The following is a 21,350-nucleotide window of genomic DNA, read 5'->3' on the forward strand; positions in this document are numbered from 1 at the left end:
GTAAACCGTGCGGGAGGGTGGCAGGGCACAAAGACGCCCGTGAGTGGGGGGCGTGGGATCTCTCACACCGTCCAGGGCCAGGGAGACGGGCCGCCGAAGCCTCAGCCAGAGGCGGGGGGTGGGGGTGGGGTGGGGGGGGTGGTCAATAGGAGGTCACGTGCGTCTTTCTCAAACTGCAGTCCAGCCGCCACCAAGCTCAGCTTGTGATGGAGCTGGTGTGACTAGTACTTCACACCCACTGATCTGGTAAGGAGGACACGCGGGACCCCGGCCTGTGGGTGTACGGGTATACGCAGCCTCTATGGCTCGGGTTTGTACAATGCCCAGCACACGATAAAGAGTTCGTAGATCTCGGGAGGCAGGGAAATGCGACCAGTAACAATAGGGGGGAAAGACACGCAGACCAACGGATGGGCCACATAATGGAGTTAGCAGGAAAGGATTTTATGTGTGTGTGTGTGTGTGTGTGTGTGTGTGTGTGTGTGTTTAACATTTTATTTCCTTATTTGAAGAGAGAGAAAGCACCAGCAGGGGGAGCAGCAGAGGAAGAGAAAGAAGCAGGCTCCCCGCAGAGCAGGGAGCCCGGAATGGGGCTCGATCCAGGACCCTGAGATCATGACCTGAGCCAAAGGCAGAGGCTTCACAGACTGAGCCACCCAGGTGGCCCTGGAAAAGGATTTTAAAATAACAATGACAACTGTGTTCAGTAAAATAAAGGAAAGGAAGAAAAAAAGATTTAAAGACAAAAAAAAAAAAAAAAAGATTTAAAGACAGAGTTTCGATGGAGAATGGGATGCTATAAAACAAATTAAATGGATATTCTGTGTTAGTTAGGATTCTCTAGAGAAACAGAAGCAACACAATGTTTCTACGTACAGACCAAGATTTCTTAGAAGGGCCTGACTATGGAGGCCGGCAGGTCCAGTCTTCAGGGAAGGGCCAACGTCCTGGAGGCTGTTTGCTCCTCTCACTTGGGGGAGGTCTGTCTTTTGTGCTATTCAGACCTTCAGCTGATTGGAGGAGAGCCCCCAATTCCCCACATTCCAGAGGGCAACCTGCTTCACTCAAGTGTCACCAGTTGAAATGTTAATCTTACAAATTGATGAGAACATTAATGAAAGCAAGTTGAATTAAGTGAAATAAAATTAAAGATTTTTGTTGCATCTCAAAAAAAAAAATGAAATGTTAATCTTATCTAACAAACACCCTCCCAGAAACATCCAACATTGTTTGGGCCATATATCAGGGTACCGGGGCCCAGTGCAGGCGACACGTCGCATTAACCACTACATTCTGGAATTGAAAAATAAAATATCTGGGACGCCTGGGTGGCTCAGCGGTTGGGTGTCTGCCTTCGGCTCGGGTCGTGATCCTGGGACCCGGGCTCGAGTCCCGCATCGATCTCTCTCTGCCTGTGTCTCTGCCTCTCTCAGTCTGTGTCTTTCTTGAATAAATTAGTAAATCTTAAAAAGAAAAAAAGAAAAGAAAAAATATCTGAAGAATTCATTTGGGACAATTCAAGAGCAGAAGACAATATGAAGGGAGGGAGGGCCAGGACAGCACAAATAGCCAAAGCGAAGCTTTCAGAGAACAAAATGTTAGAAAGAACAACTCGGCACCAGCGCCCAGGAGGCCCAGCCAAAGGGTCGAACTCACGGGAGCCTGGAATAGCAGGAGGAGGGGCGGAGGACGGCGGGAAAGAGATACTTGAAGAGGCAACATTTTTCAAAACGATGAAAGGTAAACCACAGATTCGCGAATCCCAAAAACTCTAAGCAGAATAAATGCAAAGGACGTCGCCACCGCGAGCCGGCTGCACCCGACAGGCTGGGAACAAGACGCTTCCGTTAGCAGACAGGGAAGGACATGGCCAAGGAAAAGCAACTAGGGTCTAAAGCTGACTTTTCACAAAGATTATGGAAGCCGTCCGAAAATGAAACTGCATCTTGAAAAGGATAAATGACAAAACCTGGCGACCCTGAATCCTGGGCCAAGCAAAGGTAGTATTCAGAGACAGAGAAAACAAAAGTTTTCATACAGAAGGGCAGGTAATTCCTTGCCAGCGGACTTAGATGACAAGGAATAAAAAAGGGAGTTCTTCAAGGTAAATAAAGTGACCACACATGGGAGTAAGAAGCTTTAGGGAGAAGGTCAGAGGAGCAGAAGTGAGAGGTATTTGGATTCGGCACAAAGGCGGGTTTACGGTGTGCGTGGTGCGGTCCGTAACACGGAGCCGTGAATAGTAAGGTAAATGGGCCGGTGTAGACCAAGCCCTCCTGTGACCGCGCCTGAGCTCTGGGGGCTGGGGCGGCCGCGCGGAGTCAAGGCCAACTACAGTATGGCAAGGACACGTGCTGTCACCTCGGAAGGATCGTATATGAAATATGTCTATAAAAGAGAAAAGGAAATATGGAAAATATTTCATAAACCCAGAAGGATGCAGGACAAAGAGAAGAGACACTTGGGAAGAATGAAAGCACGAGGCACAGGCCTTCAAGCTGACAGCACGTCGTGCGAGCCTGCTGTGCGTGGACCGACCCTCCCCATGAAAAGGCCGAAACGTGCAGGCCGGGTACAAAATAATAAACTGGTTATAGGGATCCCTGGGTGGCGCAGCGGTTTGGCGCCTGCCTTTGGCCCAGGGCGCGATCCTGGAGACCCGGGATCGAATCCCACATCGGGCTCCCGGTGCATGGAGCCTGCTTCTCCCTCTGCCTGTGTCTCCGCCTCTCTCTCTCTCTCTCTCTGTGACTATCATAAAAAAAAATAAAAATAAAAAATAAATAAATAAAATAATAAAAAAAAAACTGGTTATAACTGTCATTTAAAAAATAAGGGCACGGAGCAACCGGAGCAACCAAAAGACAAAGAATGGAAGCGGATGCCCCACGGTGAGAGGAACCCGGAGACATCCCAGGGGCCGCATAAGGGGTGTGTCCTACACCTGGTCACATCTCACACCAGCTCCGAGTGTTTAAGGAAACACAGCAGGTCTGAGATTTGAAGCAAGTCCAAATCACACTTAGATATTTTTTCCTTATTAAAAAAATATATTTTGCATATTTATTTGACACAGAGAGTGAGCACAAGCGGGGGAGCGGCCGGCAGAGGCAGCGGGAGAAGCAGGCTCCCCGAGGACCAGGGAGCCCGCTGCGGGACTCGGTCCCAGGACCCCGGGATCACACCCTGGGCCACAGACAGAAGCTCAGCCGCTGAGCCCCCTAGGCGCCCCCCCATCAGGGCCCTTAATGCACCTGCCCAGTCACTTCACCTTCTCTGTGTTCGGTGGGAAGCAAGTCTCACTGTCACTCACACGGAGGGGGACGCGTGGGGTCACACGGAGGCGGTCTTCCAATTTTCATCTCTAATGGCTGGGGCCAGGATGGACTTTGTCACAGGACAGCCAGGCGGGGGTTTGGGGACTGGGAGAATCAGATCTCTCACTAGTCACGAGAACACGCGGCGGGTGGATCGGGACGCAGACCCGAAGGTCTGAAACAGGGCAGCTTTGGGGACAGCGGGGTTTGCGCTTTTTTTTTTTTTTAAGATTTTATTTATTTATTTGAGAGAGAGAGAGAGAGAGAGACTGAGAAGCAGGCTACCTGCTGAACAGGAAGCCTGATGTGGGGCTCGATCACAGGACCCCAGGATCACGACCTGAGCGGAAGACCGGCGCTTAACTGACTGAGCCACTCAGGGACCCCTGGCAAGACTTTCTAACTAGGACTCAAAATCCACACATGGAAGATCGATGAGGCTGAGGGCGGTAAAATACAAATTAAACTTTCTGAACGCCGACGTGTTCCAAAACCAAAATGAGACGCCACCGACAAACTGAGACAGTGTTTGCTACGTGATTACGGCTGGAAGGCTAATCCCCTAAATGCATCGAGAGTTCTCCAAGACGGGAGGACAGAGCAACATGGGGGGTGCAGGGCAGCTCCCAGGGCCCGCTCCTCGGCGGAAACAGGGAGAACTGATGAAGCACCGTCAGGGCCAACATTTCTGAACTCTGAACAATAGCCAGAGGTGACCAGCAAGCAAGCAAAGGCCTCGTTAAGAAAAAGGATTTGAGGGACGCCTGGTGGCTCAGGGCTGGAGTGTCTGCCTTCGGCTCAGGTCGTGACCCTGGGGTCCTGGGACCAAGTCTGGCATTGGGCTCCCTGCAGGGAGCCTGCTTCTCCCTCTGCCTGTGTCTTTGCCTCTCTCTGTGTGTCTAAACCCCCCCCCCCCCAAAAAAAACAAAAAAAAAAACAAAAAAACAAACAAACAAAGAATGAAAAGATTTGAATCCAGTATCAGCTTTGGGAGTTTCTTACCTCATCCCGGCCCCGAGCCCCTTTAGGAGTTGGTGGGGGGTTTTGTTTTGTTCTGTTGAGAGAGAGCACGCAGGAGCAGGGGGAGAGGGGGACAGATCTCCAGCAGACTCCCCACCCAGCGTGGGCCCAACGTGGGGCTCGAGCTCACGACCGACCCTGAGATTGAGAGCTGAGCCGAAATCGGGGGTGGACGCTCCACCGACAGAGCACCCAGGCGCCCCCAGGAGCGTCCTCCTGTTCCTGCTGTGGGCTCCTCGGGCCAGGAGGAGCAGAGAGAGATCGTTCTCATGGAAAGGTGGTCGTTTTAATCCATCGAGTGGCTCCCCAAAACACTAGCACAAAAGGGTTGCCTTTATGCGGGCCAAGTCACGACCCTGTGCCCAAAGCAAGGAAGGGCCCCGGTCTCCCCGGGGGTCCTGCAGGCCTGTACTCAGGCTGAGACACCCCTCCTGTCCCCGGGTACAAAGGGCCCACCACTGGGGGGTCCGTCACCCCCAAGATGATTCCTTGCAGCAGGTAAGGGGACAGGAGAGAGCCCTCGGAGCACGGAGTCATTTTGGGGTGAGAGTGGGAAGCTTTTATTGGCTGTGCTGGGGGCAGGGGCAGGGACCTGGACACCTTAAGGAACATGCACATAGCTTGGTCACTTGCACGGAACCTGCTGCGTCCAGTACGTCGGTGTGCTGGCACATCCACTGTCGGCCCCCCGCACGGGGGAGACCTTGGCATCATGTGAGCACAGGGCACCCGGCCTCCCCGGCCCCACCCTCTCCACCACCCCACGGGGGTGGCTTCTCCAAAGCCAGCAAGAGGGAGCATCTGCCTCTGGGTGGGGCTTCGGTCTGTGGAGCATCATCACACACAAGCCGTCACCTCCACCACGTTAACAGTTGGAAGCAGGCCTCAGGCCCGCCTGCTGTCCAGGAGGGTGCGAGGAGCAGGGGGCAGGACCATGGGCCGCCTCGGAGTCTGTGTCCCACATAAGGCACCGGCAGCTCCTCTCTGCCAAAGCCCCCTGCCCCAGTCCTAGGAAGGGCCCCACAGCTGCACGCCGGGGTCAGGGGTTGGGAGAAGCTGGAGGATCGGGGGTGGGGGTGGGCAGCCCCGGGCAGTCCCGACCAAAGGCGGAGAGGCTCCGGGGCCCCTCTGTCAGCCCTGGGGGCTCTGTTAGTTGTGGGGTATGGACGGACAGCAGCTCAAGTCCAGGTCAACCTAAGGTCTCTGCTCCCAGAACCCCAGAGCTGACGATGTAGGCAAGGCGGGGGTTCAGGAGCAGACAGTCAAGGAAGAATTCTTGAGACGTCTCGGGTGCAAAAAGGTGGTTTTATTAAAGCGCAGAAGCAGGACCCGAGGGCGGGAAGGGCTGCCCCGGGGTCCCCAGAGCGCCCATCACAGACTCTCAGGCTGGGGCGGGGTGAGGGCCAGCACAGGCCTCCCAGGTGCTTGGAAGCAAGGTCTCCGGGCCCTGAGGGGGCTGCCTGTTGTTGCGAGAAGCTCTGTTAGCCTGAGTCAGGAGACCCTTCGGGTGTGTATCTGCCGTACTCAGGGTTTAGAGACACAGGAAGTTTCCAAAGGAATTTTTATTTTTTTAATTTTTATTTATTTATTTTTTTTTCCAAAGGAATTTTTATATGTTCAAGTAGACTCCCAGGGGCCTGGGGTCGGGCTGGAATTGCTGGTGGCCCTTGCAGGGTGCTACCACCGAGGCAGCTGAGCTCCGAAGGGAAGGTCCCTGCCTGTTTTGGGGACGAGTCAGTGCGCTGGAGGCGGTGAGGACATTTCATTGCTCTCCTGCCTTTGTTTCCCACATCATTCTCCCCTGAACAGCTTTGACCCTTAAATCTTTGAGCTTGCCGAGGCTGGAAGGTCTGGTCTTCTGTAACTTCCGCTCCTGCACGGAGTCGTCGGGGGCCCCATCTGTGGTCAAGGCGGGGCAGCAGGGCCCACACCTGTAGGAGTGGCGAGAGGCCGGGGAGACCGCATGTGTGGTCCAAAGGAACGTGCGTTGGCTGGAAGTCCTGGCAGCAAAAGGCGTCTCCAGGGGGTGGGACCTGCGAGAAGACAGCAAAACGTGAGGAGAATAACAAAAAGGAAAACCCAAGTAAGCATCCTCTGGTAGTTGCCAAAAATCCTCTTCCAGTCCAGGACTTTAACCAGTGAAGGAAAGAGAGGGGTCTTCTAAAGCGCCGGGTGAGCCTTCGTGCCAGCTGGAAACCCAGAGATGACTTTGCAGAAGCCTGGGGCGTGGCCACAGCATGGCATGCGGAGACGGAGAGGACGGAGAGGACGGAGAGGACAGAGAGGACGGAGAGGATAGAGAGGACAGAGAGGACAGAGAGGACAGAGAGGACGGAGAGGACAGAGAGGACGGAGAGTATGGAGAACACGCAGAGGACGGAGAGCACAGAGAGTGCAGAGAGCACGGAGAGCACGGAGAGGACGGAGAGGACGGAGAGCGCGGGGAGGGCAGAGAGGAGGAGAGGACGGAGAGGACGGAGAGGACAGAGAGGACAGAGAGGATAGAGAGGACAGAGAGGACAGAGAGGATGGAGAGCGGGGAGAGGACAGAGAGGACGGAGAGGACGGAGAGGACGGAGAGGACGGAGAGGACAGAGAGGACGGAGAGGATAGAGAGGACAGAGAGGACAGAGAGGATGGAGAGCGGGGAGAGGACAGAGAGGACGGAGAGGACGGAGAGGACGGAGAGGATAGAGAGGACAGAGAGGACAGAGAGGATGGAGAGCGGGGAGAGGACAGAGAGGACGGAGAGGACGGAGAGTGCAGAGAGCACGGAGAGCAGGGAGAGCAGGGAGAGCACGCGAGCCGGTAGCCGCCCGGCCCGAGGGCCTTCCTGGCTGGCAACCCGCTTCGCGCCTTTGTGTTACTGCAGCACCTCGGAGAGAACCGCTCTTCGGGGGTCGCTTCGGGCTTCGACCGGGCCCTTCAGAGCGGCCACGTGCCAGACCACATCCCCCAAAGAGGGAGCAGAGGTGGGTGCGGGTGGTCGCGGCTGGAGACGCAGAACGTGCCCACCCTCGTTTTCCGTTTGGAAGGCTGCCTGGGCGGGCAGTGGCTTAGTGCCGAGTCCGTGCGCAGCCAGAAGCCGGGTCCCGCGGCCTCTCCAGCCCGGGGGGCCGTGGACGTGGTGACAGCCCCACGGCCTCGGGTACCGTCAGCAGCCAGTCATGGGATTCCGGGCGTCCTGGGCCCCCAGCCGGCGTGCCCCTGGCCTCCCGGCCTTGGAGGGCCCGCTTGTGCATGTGTGGGTGACAGCGAGAAGGCTTAGTGAAGGGCGGTCGCCCTGTGCTTGGCGGAAGCCCCTGCTTGCAGGGGACTTCTAGCATAAATACGACTGAGGAATAAAAGCATCCAGAAGCCCTCTTTGTTCGAGGTCCAGCCTGGACTGTATCCTAGTTAGGAGGAGTCGTCCAAGGCAATCATAAAGAGAGTGGGGTCCTCCCTGTCTCCACAAGCCCCATGGGGGGTATGCTCCGGCTTCGGAGGAGGGCCGCTGTCATCCCAGCCACGCAGGGTCGGTCGGGGTGCTAGCCGGGTTACACCACTGTTGGGGAATCAATCCCATTTTCCAGCTGTTTCACCACATGCCCATGGGGTCCTGGTATGACCCCCACAGGGTAACAAGCAAGACTGTACGTGAGCTGCTGTGGTCATTTCTCTGCAGTTTGCCTCCAGTTTTCTGCTCAGGCAAACAACATTCAAAGACAATCAGAACTGGAATTTAGGGCGGCCCGGGGGGGCTCAGCGGTTGAGCATCTGCCTTGGGCTCAGGGCGCGATCCTGGAGACCCGGGATCGAGTCCTGCATCGGGCTCCCTGCATAGAGCCTGCTTCTCCTTCTGCCTGTGTTTCGGTATCCGTCATGAATAAGTAAATAAAATCAAGAAAGAAAGAAAGAAAGAAAGAAAGAAAGAAAGAAAGAAAGAAAGAACGAACTGGAATTTAACATCTGTGAAGGTGGGTTATTGAAAACAATTTTCTCACAAAAATCACCCTTATTTCAGAGATAGCCAAATCAAGACTAATTTGTTTGTAAAATAAGTTCAATTTTTAGCAAACTTGGCCTCATTATTTATATAAGCCCCACAACAACGGTGATGGGCCATATAGATCTCGTTAAACGTACTTTGCTGGAAACTTGTATAAGGACTCCCTAGATTGAACTCTGAGTAGCCTCTCCGGGCTAGAAGCCAAGCCAAGTGCTTACCATCAGACTTGCCTGTAATACCTGTGGATTTGGGGGAGTTCCTTTTCACGAGGTCCCCAAAGCGTCCTGAGTTTCCTGCACCTGCCAAGAAGTGACCGTCTTTACTCACTGGTGAGGCTGCTGGGAACTCTCACCAGGCATCGGGCCAGCAGTTCCAAGGGGCTTTGTGGCGGCAGGTTTCATACGTCAGCCTTAGTCCTTAGAGCTGTTAGGTCATATCTGAGTTTCATAAATCCAACCTTAGTTCCTCAAAGGTGTTTGGTCATATCTGAGTTTCACAAATTCAACCTTAGTCCTTAGAGCGGTTTGGTCATACCTGAATCTATGCATGTCCCTCAAATACGACTTTCCACTCAAAGTCTTGGTAAAATAACCAATGTTTCCAGTGATGTCCTGTCACAAGGAGAACAGATTCCTACTGAACTTATGCAAATGACCGTGGTTGCCGTGGAAGGAAGAATACTCTCGGACACGTCTTGAATTTCAGAGGGGCCAGGTACAGAGAATTAGTGAAATGTGTCAGTTTGTTCACAAATGCATATTTTATCATGTTTTCTGTAAAGTCATAGATATCACAAGAGAAATTTCCTTAATCTGGGAAAGCAAACAGAGCAATGTCTCAGGTAAGAGTCATAAAAACTATAATCAATAATCATCTTCCTCAGTTCATTGAGTCCCATGTTACTAATTCTTGTTCCCTGGGGATCCAGGTGGCTCAGTGGTTTGGCGCCTGCCTTTGGCCCAGGGCATGATCCTGGGATCCCGGGATCGAGTCCCACATCGGGCTCCCTGCATGGAGCCTGCTTCACCCTCTGCCTGTGTCTCTGCCTCTCTCTCTGGGTCTCTCATGAATAAATGAATAAAATCTTTAAAAAAGCCCATCTAATTCTTGTTCCCTTTGAATGCAGCTTTGTAGCTAGTTCTGGAAATTCATACCCATTTGAGCTTTATAACCTAAAGATATCAAATACCTTTATTTGTCCTAAAACTCCTTTACGAATCTCCTTGAAGTTGAAACTTGTTTCACAAGAGAATAAGAACGATTAGAAATGACAAAAACTCAAAAAAGGACCTTCTCACAGTGTGACACGAGCGCTCATTATGATGTAACTGACAAGTAAATTCAGTTATTTCTGTGACACATAACACTTCAATAATCAGAATATCCAGTGGTGACATTATACCAGAACACAACATACCATATAAACAAGCCTAATGAGTCAAAGAGGCTTTGTTTACAATTTAAATCTCAAGGAAGTTTGGTAGAACGTTAGAAAGTTCTACAGCACATGCCTAAGTAGGATTCCGGATCATTAAAGACCTGCTGAAGACACAATGTAGAAACCGGTTTTCCTGGACAAAGAAAAGAGAAAGCAATTTTGTTTATATTTTCTTATCACGAGCAGACCAACAATCCAAGAAAAGTTTGTCATTTAACAGAGAGAAAACACACTTTCAATTTTATAGCAGTGTACTTTGATTTTTTGTAAAGATTTTGTTTATTTATCCATGAGAGACACACACACACAGGGAAGCAGAGACCCAGGCAGAGGGAGAAGCAGACTCCTTGTGGGGAGCCCGATGCGGGACTCGATCCCAGGACCTCGGGGTCATGCCCTAGGCCTAAGGCAGACCCTCCACCACTGAGTCCCGGGCGTGCCCAGAGCGGGGTACTTTTAAAATCCACTCCATCCTGACCATGCGTAGAATTGCTTTCCAAAGATTTCCCTTCACAAACCTTCTACCACTTTCTTTTTCCTTCAACAAAGATGTATTCCCATTTCTTAGGTCTTTCTTACACATACTGAGATGGTTCCCTTTTTCCCATCAGTCTTCATTATATTTAGCAGGATTTTAACTCTTAGAAACCTTAGTCTCCAATGAGAACTAACTAGTAACCAGTGGTGAACTGTCACACCAGAAGTCTTTGGACGGCAGATTTATGAATCTATTTAGCACAAAGCACGTTTTCCGACAGACCCAAATATCCTTAGTTTCTTTGCAGTAAGAAGTCAAAGGCGCAAACCTATGTTCAGTGGCACTTTATCTTTTTTGGAAAAGTCCTAGACGTCCAATGAATTCAATCCCAATATGTCATCGGAGCAAGATTTTAAAGTTTCGGGTCACCAAAGACTTTGAAAGCTATTTTAACAATTACCCGTGAAAAACTGAGGCAGACAAAATTAACCATCCTTTTAAGTCATCTTTTTGCTAACAAATTGCAACAGAGGTCATGAGGTTATTTGACCTTCAGCAAATCTTGGTAGAATAATAACGAAGGATAGCCCGAAGAAAGGCAGGCAGGGACACGGGGCTCTGTCCCAAGTGGAAAACTACCCTTAAATGGGAAAAGACCCCATCCTGTTATTCTAGGCTTTACTCAGGGAGGACCTACAATTGTATATAAGATTTGTATGACAGAAAGGAAGGGTGTCCTAACCCAGGCCCGGGGGGGGGGGGGGGGCAGCTCGACAGCCAGTGAGATTTGTAAACCAAGAGCTTGAGCTGGTGGCCTGTGGCTGGCAGGCATGCCTTAGGGCGGCGGCCCTCTGGATCCCCGAGGCTGGGAACACCACCCAGGAAGGAGCCTCCCACCCTTTCCCACATGAATAACTACCCGATATGATAGATGAGCAGTGGACGGAAAACCTGATTGTGTGGCAGGTGTAGGGAGGGTTCATCATATTAAAACAGCCCACTTAGAAGTCCATCAATTTGTTCCTCACTGTCAACTTTTTCCTGGGACCCTGGCAGGGAAATCAAGTGGGCGGTGTTAAGTCCAGGGGGTGCTCTTCTTAGCTCCTTCACAGCGAGGGGTGGGGGAGGAGCCACAGAGCACTGCGGAGGAGGCCCCAGGATGGTCTAGGAATCAGTTATGCAGGCCTTGCACGGGTGGTGCAGAGGCAGGAGGTGGAGGGGGCTGGGGTGGGGGCCAAAGCGGTGAGGTGCCACCAGAAGGCAGAGAAAAAGGGTTCTTGGTTCTAAACCTCCTTGGCAAATAAATAAATAAATAAATAAACAAACAAAAAAACAAACTTCCTTGGCTCAGACAGATGGACAGATACCACCTTGATTTTTTTCCACAAGAGTGGAAATATGCAGTCCATGTCCCCCGGCTAGAGAAGACAGGAACCTTCCCTGAAACAAAGGAACTTTCCACAGCTGTTTGGGATTATTCCTTAAAGTTCCCGCTGCACCCCGAGGTAGCCCAGCCCAATCAGTTGGCTCTGATTATAGCCATTAACCCGGGAAGTGAGGGAGAAGCCCCCACATCTATTATTAGGAGTAACAGCGAGAGTGTCGGGGTCCCCTCCGTCAGGGATGGCCTGTGTTTCCTCCAATAACCTGGATTCTATCAGGAGGAGGCCCATTTAGATAATTATCATCCTTTCTGTCAGGAAGGAGTTTACTGGCCTGGTTACTGACCAGACACGTTCTGCAAGAGGCCTCTTAGGCCCAGGTCCTAATTTAGAGTCCCCGAAGGCCTGGATGGACCTACGGTACCTCCATCTATTTGCCCTGCTTCCTGCTCCAGAGATGTAACTGGCAGCTCCCCCTGAGGCCAGGCAATGTTGCAGGAGCTCAGTCCTTTCCTAGATTTTGCAAGTTGAATTGTTTCCTGTGGGTTAAAAGGCATCCCAAGGGGGAGTCCTTGGGAACTGAAGGAGAGGGAGAAGGTCCTTCACCAAGAAAATCCCAACCCACCACCTCAGGACTTCTGGGTAGTGTCCCAGGGGGGATATGTTTCTGGTGTCAAAGCAGGTCCAGGGGTCCCTCAAACAAATCGCTATGGTCACCGCAGCTGTTGAAGGCCCTGGAGGAGGGATGCTACAGTCCCCCCCATCCTCCGCTTCCCCATCGCATTCTATTATTTTTTAAAGGTTTTATTTATTTATTCATGAGAGACACATACACAGAGAGACAGACAGACAGACAGACAGAGACACAGGTAGAGGGAGAAGCAGGCTCCACGCAGGGAGCCGGATGCTGGACTCGATCCTGGGACTCCAGGCAGGTGCTAAACCTGAGCCACCCAGGCGTCCCTCCCCATCGCATTCTAGACCGCAAATGGGCACTGGTGTATAGACCAAGATACTTTGCCTTGTCCTGCCTTGCCGCACCGTGAAGAACCGACTGTTTCAACCCTTGGAAAACACTAGAAAAGTTTTACAGAGGGGGGGGATTACCCAATTTTGTAGTGTAAGTAGTTAGAGGACGTTGACAGAAACCAGTGAAGACAGCAATCCACCCTGCTCTAAGCCACGCTGCCACACATGTGGTCCTGGGCCAACCTCCTAGCAAACGGTCCTGCGTTGGGTTTTGATTCCACCGGGCGCTGGTTTTGGCCGGCTCCCCGTGGAGGCCCCGCCACCAGAAGCGGCTGGACCAGGGATGGAGGGGATCACCTTAGAACAACTGGAGGGAAGCTCACACGGGCGTCTTAGATCACCAGATGAGTCACCTGGGGACTCAGGTGGCTCTCCCGTGCCCAAGACAGACAACTTGGTACAAGGACAGGATACAGAGAGGGCATTGAGTTTCTGGACTTTACGACCGTCCCGGCCACGGTACTAACTTCCCGCCCAAAGGCAGGCTTTCTGCATCCCGCGGATTAGCCCCGGGTTGGGGGACTGCAGCCTGAACAACCGGCAGGAAAGGGTTCGGGTAAGACCACACTCCTTCAGAAGCCTCTGCAATGAGCGTAAAGGAAGAGGAGAGAAAGTTCTCACCAAGTTTGTACCGCGGCTCAGAGTCCAGATGGAGAGATTCAAAACCCCACTTTGGGCGCCAAGGGATGTAGTTTTGGAATGTTGGTGAGGTCCAGAGCCCACGGCCCAAGAAAGAATTCTTGAGACATCTCGGGTGTAAAAAGGTGGGGTAGGGGGACAGGACCCGAGGGCGGGAAGGGCTGCCCCGGGGTCCCCGGAGCGCCCATCACGGACTCTCAGGCTGGGGCGGGGTGAGGGCCAGCACAGGCCTCCCAGGTGCTTTGGAAGCAAGGTCTCCGGGCCCTGAGGGGGCCGCCTGTTGGGAGAAGCTCTGTTAGCCTGAGTCAGGAGACCCTTCGGGTGTGCATCCGTGGGCCGGGTGCTGGGGGATGATCACCAACCCGTATCTTGGGGTTTAGAGATAGAGGAAGTTTCCAAAGGAATTTTTGGGGATTCCTGGGGGGCTCAGGGGTTGACCGCCTGCCTTCGGTCCAGGGCGTGATCCTGGAGTCCCGGGATCGAGTCCCACGTCGGGCTCCCTGCAGGGAGCCTGCTTCTTCCCCTGCCTGTGTCTCTGCCTCCGTGTGTGTGTCTCTCTCATGAATAAATAATTTTTTAAAAATTAAAAAACAAAATAATTTTTATACGTTCGAGTAGACTCACAGGGTCCGGGGGTCGGGCTGCATAGCCTGTCGCCCTCAGCACAGTGCTGACACCGAGGCGGCTGAGCTCCAGGGGAGCGTCACTCGGTCTGTTTCCAGGACGCGTCTGCCAATGGGCTGTAAGTAGCAAAGAGATTTTTTTTTAAAAGATTTTATTTATTCATGAGAGACGCACGGAGAGAGGCAGAGACGCCCCTGAGCCACCCAGGCATCCCAATAGCAAAGAGATTTAGTTTTTCTTTTGCTTTTGTCTCCCTCATCAGCTGAGGCCCGTCAGCTACGTCCGGTTGGGCCCCCTGAACCCAGGCCACCAGGGCAGGCTGCTGGGTCATTGGGTTTCCAGGGTCCAGCTCTGCTCTACTCCCCAAGAACTCTCGGAGGAGGGGGTCAGTTTATCCTCTGCCTGGGGACAGGGTCAAAGGGGTGTCGGGCAGCCTGAGTCCCTCCAGGCCATGAGCCTGGGGCCCAGCTCAGCCAATTCCCAGCCAATTCCCAGCGGAGAACAGACGGCACGTCCCAGCCAGACACGTGGGAAGAGAGAGGCCTGAGGTGCTCTTCGGAGAGGGGTGGGCAGGCTCAGGGAGGCCACACAGGGTCCCCCCAGGGCGAGAGGGTAGCATTTTAGGAGAAGTGACCAGCCGGTCCCAGGAGAGCCTGCAGGAGCAGCTCAAGGGGTCCTGTGGAGGCCGGGAAAATTGAGGCCACCCCGTCTCAGCTCAGCGCCAGCACGCGCAGCCCTCCCGGCCCCAGGGAAGGAGCGCGGAGACTGACGCTACTTCAGTTTCAGGAAGGAAACAGCTGAACGCCCTAGAAAGCCCCACGTTAGAGAAAAACGGAGCCCAAGCCGGCGGCTGGAAGCCCCTATTAGAATGAGAACAGAGCTCACTGCCCTTGAAGGCCCCAAATCAAAATGTAAACGAGGAATTGCTCCGCCCCTCCTGGAGGTCCCCGAGACCAGCCCTGAGAACTCAGCTGAAGCCCCCAAGCTCCAGCTTGTAAATCAACCCTCGTGTTTGCATCGGTGTCGGCTCCTCGGGGTGTCGGCTCCTCGGTGGTTTCTCGGATTCAGGATCTTGGGCGCAACAATCGACACCCACCTGGGCTCCTGGTGGTCACCCCCAACCTGAGAACCTTTGGTGGGTGTAGGGGTCAAGCAGGCTGCAGTGAGGGGGTGTCCACAGCCACCCGCAAGCCTGCCGGCACTCGCCAGCCCCTCTTGGGTGCCTCCCCGTCCCCCTGAATCCGGTTCCTCTGCCTTTTCCTGAGAGGCTCCCATCTTCCCATCTCCCCCGCTCCCAACGAGCGCAGCTAAGGGGCCTCCAGAAAAACCGAACAAGGTGAAAGCCTGAGGTCCCTCCCCTGAGGAAGACAGGGTACTCGGCCCTTTCCGACGAGCGCCCGTGGGGACACTAGGCAGGCTCTGTCCACAGGAGACATCCTCACATGCTGAGCACAGCAGAGCAGCCCCCCACCCCCCCGACAGCCGGCCTGCCCCCGCCGCCCCTCTGCCCCAGCGTCCGGGGCTGCGGGGTGACAGCCTGGGGGCGGGGTGGGGCAGCTCTCTGCCCGCAGCTGCCTTGTCCTAGGTCTTCCGTCCAGCTGTGTTCTGCTCACTTATCAGCCCTCCTCCATCCCACCCGGGTCCCCGCAGGAGCAGGGCAATGCGGCCTGATGCCGAGCGCTGGGGAGGAGGAGGCACACCGCCCGCCACACCCGCCACGCCCGGCCTGCAGCTCGGGCACCACGGGAGGAGCACCCCGAGGAGCACCCTGAGGAGCACCCAGAGGAGCGCCCTGCCAGGACCCCAGACCTGGGGTGGGATGACTCCCCCTCCCCGGCCCGTGGGACCCCGGCAGACCCAGCAGCCTGGGAGGCACAGGCAGGGGCCCCCCACGCCCACTCCCTCCCCAGAGGGAGACCCCCTCCGCGGGTGGAGGCCGGGAGACCTGGGCCAGGACGCAGAGCTGACTTTGGCCACTGAGAAAGGCGGCGGCACCCGGGCACCTGGCGCTGAGACCTGGGAGTCCGGGTTCCTGACCTAGGGCGCCTGGCCCCTCGGCAGCCTGAGCAGGGGCCAGGGTGGAGCCAGAGTCTGGGGGCGCAGCCCCGGCCAGGCCCCTTCCGCCCGCCCCGCCCGCCCCGCCGCCCGCCCCGCCGCACCTGTGCTCCCCCAGGCCGCAGGAAATGGAAACTCAGGGCCCTGGGCTCCTCCTCCTTCCCCTCCGCCCCCCCTCCCCAGCTCCACCCAGCCTCCCTCTGCCCCCGGCACAGCCTGCACCCTCCCCCCGCCTCCCTGGAGGCAGACGCTCAACCACTGAGCCACCCAGGTGCCCTCTTCTTATTTAAAAAATTATTTATTTTGGAGCAGCCTGGGTGGTTCAGTGGTTGAGCGTCTGCCTCCACCCAGGGCGTGATCCTGGAGACCTGGGATGGAGTCCCACGTTGGGCTCCCTGCAGGGAGCCTGCTTCTCCCTCTGCCTGGGTCTCTGCCTCTGTCGCTGGATCTCATGAATAAATAAAATCTTTAAAAATATATTTATTTTTTAAGTGATCTTTGCACCCAACATGGGGCTCGAACTTACAACTCTGAGATCAAGAGTCCCATGCTCCACTGACCGATCCAGCTGGGTGCCCCTTCTTTGGTTTTAATGCTGGTCTGACCCAGTAGGGCAAATCACATGCTTAATGCTCACCGAGTCTCAGTGAGGCTGCTGTGATACGCTTCTGGATCCTTCCACAAGGCACTGGTTGGGCCTGGGTCTCCTTCTTCTGTTGTTCTATTGGAGACCAATAAAGCCTCCCTTGGGCTCAATCACTGCATTGTCACCTGGTTATGTGTGTTGGCTGGCTGTCCCCCTCTCGTGGCTGTGACGGTAAGGACCCCACATTTCCGTGCTTCAGTGCCCACGTCTGACCTGGACATCCCCGGACATGGGCCGGGACCCTGAGCCCCACACTGACCACCGTCCCACCCTGCTGGCCAGTGCTCCTTGGGACTCTGGACATGGGCACGTAGAGCCTCAGGCCAGCCGGGTGTGCGAGGCAGAGAAGAGGAACCGCACTTTGCACAGGCTCCGTCTCCAGTCTCTGCCATTATCCTGCTTGGTCCCAGGGACTCGGGCTCCGGAGCTCCCTGTGCCTCTGAGTCAACCAAAGAAGCTTCTTTTCCGCTCCAGTGGGGAGGCAAGAAAATTAACCACTGTGAGTTCCTCCTAAGCTCCCAAACAGCTGGTAACATCTGAAAGAACAGGATCCCAAACATGTTCAGGGCATTCGCTTCCAATAACCTGGGCCAACGCTGGCGTCAACATCCCCACCTTCCATGAATCACCGACAAACATCCATTGCTCACCTGATTCTTGCCTTCGATGGGACTCTACCTGAGGTTCTTTTTTTTTTCTTTTTTAAAGACTTTTTATTTATTCCTTTGAGAGAGAGAGCGGAAGGAGGGGCAGAGGGAGAGGGAGAAGCAGGCTCCCTGAGGAGCAGGGTGTCCCATGCAGGACTCGATCTCAGGACTCTGAGACCATGACCTGAGCCGAAGGCAGACACTCAACCCTCTGAACCACACCGGGTGCCCCACCATCCTGGATTCCTGAAGCAACAGTACGCCAGACTTCTATCCAATTGGACTCCTAACCCCAAGTGACGGGGAGTCACCCAGACCCTCTACCTGCTATACTTGATCGCTTACACTATTCTGGCTCATTTTTCTATCCTGCACGAAGCCATCCATGGCCCCTCTTGGCTGGTCCTTCGGGGGCCCCTCTGGGTCCACAGACCTGGCCAGCTGGCATCTAGTGGACACTGACAGCCGCACCTTCCAGGCCCTGATGCGAGCCTCCCCCGTGTGGGCCTCAGCAGAGTCCCCCCAACATTAGGCCCCTGCTGGGAGGGGGCTCCCACACGAGCAGCCACAGGCCATCACACCCAGAGCAGGAGGGTTGGGAACATGTGTTTATTTGAGGCACCAAAGCAGCAGGCCGACTCTGATGTGGGGGAGGGGTGGGGGCGGCAGCTGGGGGGTGGCTGACTCCTGGGTCCAGCAGTCCGAACCCAGATGCAGTGGAACCCCGTCTTCCAAAAGGGGTTTGTGAGTGAGCGTGGGCCGCATGAATGCCAGGGAAGAGCAGCTTTGTTGTCGGGGCCCCGGGAGCTCAGCCGCTGCCGACGTAGGTCTCCTGACGCCCGCGCTCCGGCTCCCACACGGCCGGACACTTGCACAGGCACGTGCACAGGGGCACACGGACACCCTGTCCACACAGCTGAACCTACACCACTGCCTGCGACAGCAGCATGCCGTCCTTCTGGGACACAGTGGCCGTCAGCACGTTTCCACCCCACCTGAGGGCCAGACCTGGGGGCCCACGGCCCCTCCCAGTGTGTCCCCAGGCCCCGGCTCCGACTCGGGGACCCTCGGCCCTTCCCGGGTTCCCTGAGGAAGCTCACATCACTGCCTGAGAAGGGAGGGTGGTGGCGGGGCCGGGGGCTGGCGTGACCGTGGGGACCAGGGGCGGAAGGGCCGGGATCGAGCAGGGTGACGGGTCGCAGGAAAAGGCTTCCGTCCGGTGCTGGGGTCGGGGAGGGGCCGGCCTCCCTTCCCGGGCTGCGGGAGTGGGCGCCCCGTCAGGGCCGGAGCCGCGGCAGGGCGGACAGCAGGCTGAGCAGGAGCCCGAGGCCCAGCAGCGCGCCGCTGGCCCGCAGCCCCCGGCCCGCCGTGCTGATGTTGCACAGGAAGCTCTGGCAGCAGTAGGTGCCCACGGACGCCACGCCGAGGTTGACGCTGGGGCTGGGGCAGATCGGGGAGCAGCCCTTGTTCAGGGTGTGGCCGAAGTCCACCAGGTTCCCTGCAGGGGGCACAGGGCGGTGAGGACGGGGCGGGCGGCCCGGGGGACGGGCGGGCGCTCACCGGGAGAGGCGGTGCTCACCGATGCCGGCGGACGCGGACACGGTCACACAGTAGTTGTCGGAGTCGGAGCAGACGGTCGGCTTCAGGCAGTAGAAGTTGCTGTTCTGATTCGTGCACGAGAAGCACACCAGGCAGTGGGCTGCAGAACAAGGGGACACCTGTCTCAGAGCCCAGGAACCTTCAGGGGTGACCCCTCCGCCGCTCCTCCCCTTCCGGCCCCCCCTCACTTCCCAATCATCTGCAGAGGTTAATGGAGCAATTATCATGCCCCAGGACTTGGCCCTGGAGGAGGAACTCCCGTGACACCCAAATGCACAGGGATAAGTGTGCCAGGGGCAGAACTGGGGCCTCCAGTGGGAGCAGGAAGGAGTGACCCGCTTTGCTGGGGGAGAGGACCTGTCGGGCCGTACAGAACAGCCATCCGGGAACAGGCCTGAAGGCCCCCGGGCACAGCTAGGGAGAAGGAAGAGAGAGTCCAGGAGGACAGCGGCTCACCCCACGGCCAGGGACCCCCGGGCCATCTCACCTTGCTCCGCGCCCAGAAGGGCCACCAGCAGCACCGGGAGAAACACCTTCATTCTGGACGAGGCAGGGGCCTGGTCCGGGGTCTCACAAAGCCAGAGATGCTGGTCCTGCTTGGAGAACACTCACTGGAGGACCGCGCTGCCGCCCCGCATCCCCCTCCTCCCAGTGGGAGCCCAGCTGCCTCTGTTTCACAGCTGGCGGGGGGGGGGGGGGGGGGGGGGGGGGGGGGGGGGGGGGACCTGGCCTGGGCAGCAGCACAGCCTGCACATACAGGGGCCCTTCTGCTCCGCCTCCGAACCTGCCCCTCGCTGGGGGCACACTCCTCCTCGGGAGGCCCCTCCCCAAGCCTGTGGTGCCAGCTGTTGGGGCTGGATGAGGGAGCCCATTAAAGGTGTCAGGATCACACTGGGAGGGAGGCCAAGACAGTGGCCCTTGCTGGTGGTCTGAGGGGCCGGGGGGAATAGTGACCAGTGATATAAGCTGGCCAGCATCCAGAACTTTCCATGAGCCAGCTCCATTCCTGACAAGACTCAGGGTGGGCTGGGTGCACGAGGCACATCTAGCTGAGCACCCGCCTCCAGCAGCTTCTGTGCTGTGGAGACAAGGGGTGCTTCCCATTCTGTATGTTATTCAATGCTGACGACAGCGAGCCTATAAATATCTGCCATTCCCCCATTTTGTGCCTGAAAAAGAGGTTCAGTGAGCCTCGGCTAGGAAGATACGAGTCTATGGGGGCTGCCTGGTTCCCTACCCCAGGACCCTCTCCCGGGCAGAGACCCAGACCAGGGCGGTGAGTGCAGAAAGCACTCTGAGGTGACCAGCTGGGTTCCGCCTCCCCGTTCAGGAGGCACCGTGTGGGAGGAGCAGTCTGGTGCCTTCTGCTGGGGACAGCCACGAGTGGGGGAAGGGCATCCCGGGCCGTGGAGCACGTTCCCAGACTCTGGGAAGAAGAATGCCAGGGAGAGAACAGGCTTCCCCCACCCTGGGCCTGGGCTGACCTCTTGGGGGCAGGGGCAGGAGCTGTAGATGCCCAAGAATGCTGCCCAGCCCAGGAGGAGCCTGCGCACCAGATCCAGGTAGTTCAGGGAGAAAGGAGCCTCAGTTTCCTCCTCTGTAAAGCGAGGCTTGGGCATGGAGAAGCCCTGAGCGTCCTCAAGGAAGCTCTGGGATGCCCGATCACCAGTCACAGATGGTGTCTGCCCCCCCCCCCCCGCCCCCCGCCAGGCACCCAACCAAACAGCCCCCACTGGGCTGGGCTGAGCTGAGGCACTGGATGGGTCAGGCAAAGGGAGCCCTGAGGGGACCCAGTGGGCCTGGGGACACTGCTGTTTGGGACCCAGAGGCCCACTCCTCCCCCAGGCTCCGGGGGCTGATTTCCGCTGACCGGGGGCCAACGGAGGCAGGAGCCTGGTCCTTGTCCCGGAGGATGGGAAGCGGCCAGGTGGCTCGGCAGGGGGTAGGGCGAGGGGGCCTCGGGTGCAGGCGCCCCGGCACGGCCGCTTGCATAACCCTTGGCAAACAGGAGCTCTCGCCCCTCCCGGTAGGCTGGTCCCCAGGGCGGCCCACCAGGGCTGCTTCTTCCCACCCTGCGGGCCCTCAAGATGCCAGCTCCGTTCCCAAGTCAGCAAGGCTGCCCTCGCCCCACGGGAGACGCGACGGGGAGCCCAGGGTTGGGTGGTGGGGCCCACGCCGCGCGGCTCGGGTCACCCGGCCGGGGAGCGCGCCGCTCCGGCCCGGTCCTGGGAAATACTGGGACAGGCCGGGAGGCCGCGGGCGGGCGGGAGGCTCAGCCCGGGCCCACCCGCCCCCTCGCGTCCCCCCGCTCCCCGCGCGCACCCCTCCGCCCTGCCCCGCTCCCCGCCCGCCCCCGCCCGCGACTCACGCGGGGCGACGCGTCCACGGCCTCGCCGAGCTGCCCCAGCCTGGAGCCCGAGCGCACGACAGCCCGGGACTCCCGGCAGCCGAGGGGGCGGGGGCGGGCGGAGTCGGCGCTCCGCGGGCG

The 21,350-nt window shown here is 56.7% G+C and overlaps 1 protein-coding gene and 1 long non-coding RNA gene across 3 annotated transcripts; both read right to left on the bottom strand.

The window, feature by feature from the left end:
- Nucleotides 1–5,633: 5,633 nt before the first annotated feature.
- On the bottom strand, nt 5,634–16,074 carry LOC140595102 (uncharacterized). The gene is made up of 3 exons (XR_011996478.1): nt 15,861–16,074; nt 13,916–14,031; nt 5,634–6,370 (listed from the first exon to the last, which is right to left on the bottom strand). It is a non-coding gene; the product is annotated as an uncharacterized lncRNA (long non-coding RNA).
- Nucleotides 16,075–17,858: 1,784 nt separating this feature from the next.
- Nucleotides 17,859–21,350, bottom strand: LY6E (lymphocyte antigen 6 family member E). 2 transcript variants are annotated; one of them, XM_072733702.1, is made up of 4 exons: nt 21,231–21,350; nt 19,350–19,455; nt 18,843–18,962; nt 17,859–18,761 (listed from the first exon to the last, which is right to left on the bottom strand). In XM_072733702.1, exons 2-4 carry the CDS (start codon nt 19,399–19,401, stop codon nt 18,541–18,543), a joined length of 393 nt encoding a protein of 130 aa, XP_072589803.1. In that variant the 5' UTR covers nt 19,402–19,455; nt 21,231–21,350; the 3' UTR covers nt 17,859–18,540. The 2 variants fall into 2 exon arrangements, with proteins under 2 accessions (XP_072589803.1, XP_072589804.1); XM_072733703.1 differs by lacking the exon at nt 21,231–21,350 and adding an exon at nt 20,100–21,068.

The sequence above is a fragment of the Vulpes vulpes genome, chromosome 13, assembly GCF_048418805.1.
Source record: "Vulpes vulpes isolate BD-2025 chromosome 13, VulVul3, whole genome shotgun sequence".
Lineage (NCBI taxonomy): Eukaryota > Metazoa > Chordata > Mammalia > Carnivora > Canidae > Vulpes > Vulpes vulpes.

Coding starts and splice junctions, on each gene's coding strand:
- LY6E (XM_072733702.1), bottom strand. CDS start 19,401: ATGAAGGTGTTTCTCCCGGTGCTGCTGGTGGCCCTTCTGGGCGCGGAG. Junction 18,963..19,349: donor CCTTCTGGGCGCGGAGCAAG/GTGAGATGGCCC, acceptor CTTGTTCTGCAG/CCCACTGCCTGGTGTGCTTC. Junction 18,762..18,842: donor GTCCGCGTCCGCCGGCATCG/GTGAGCACCGCC, acceptor TGCCCCCTGCAG/GGAACCTGGTGGACTTCGGC.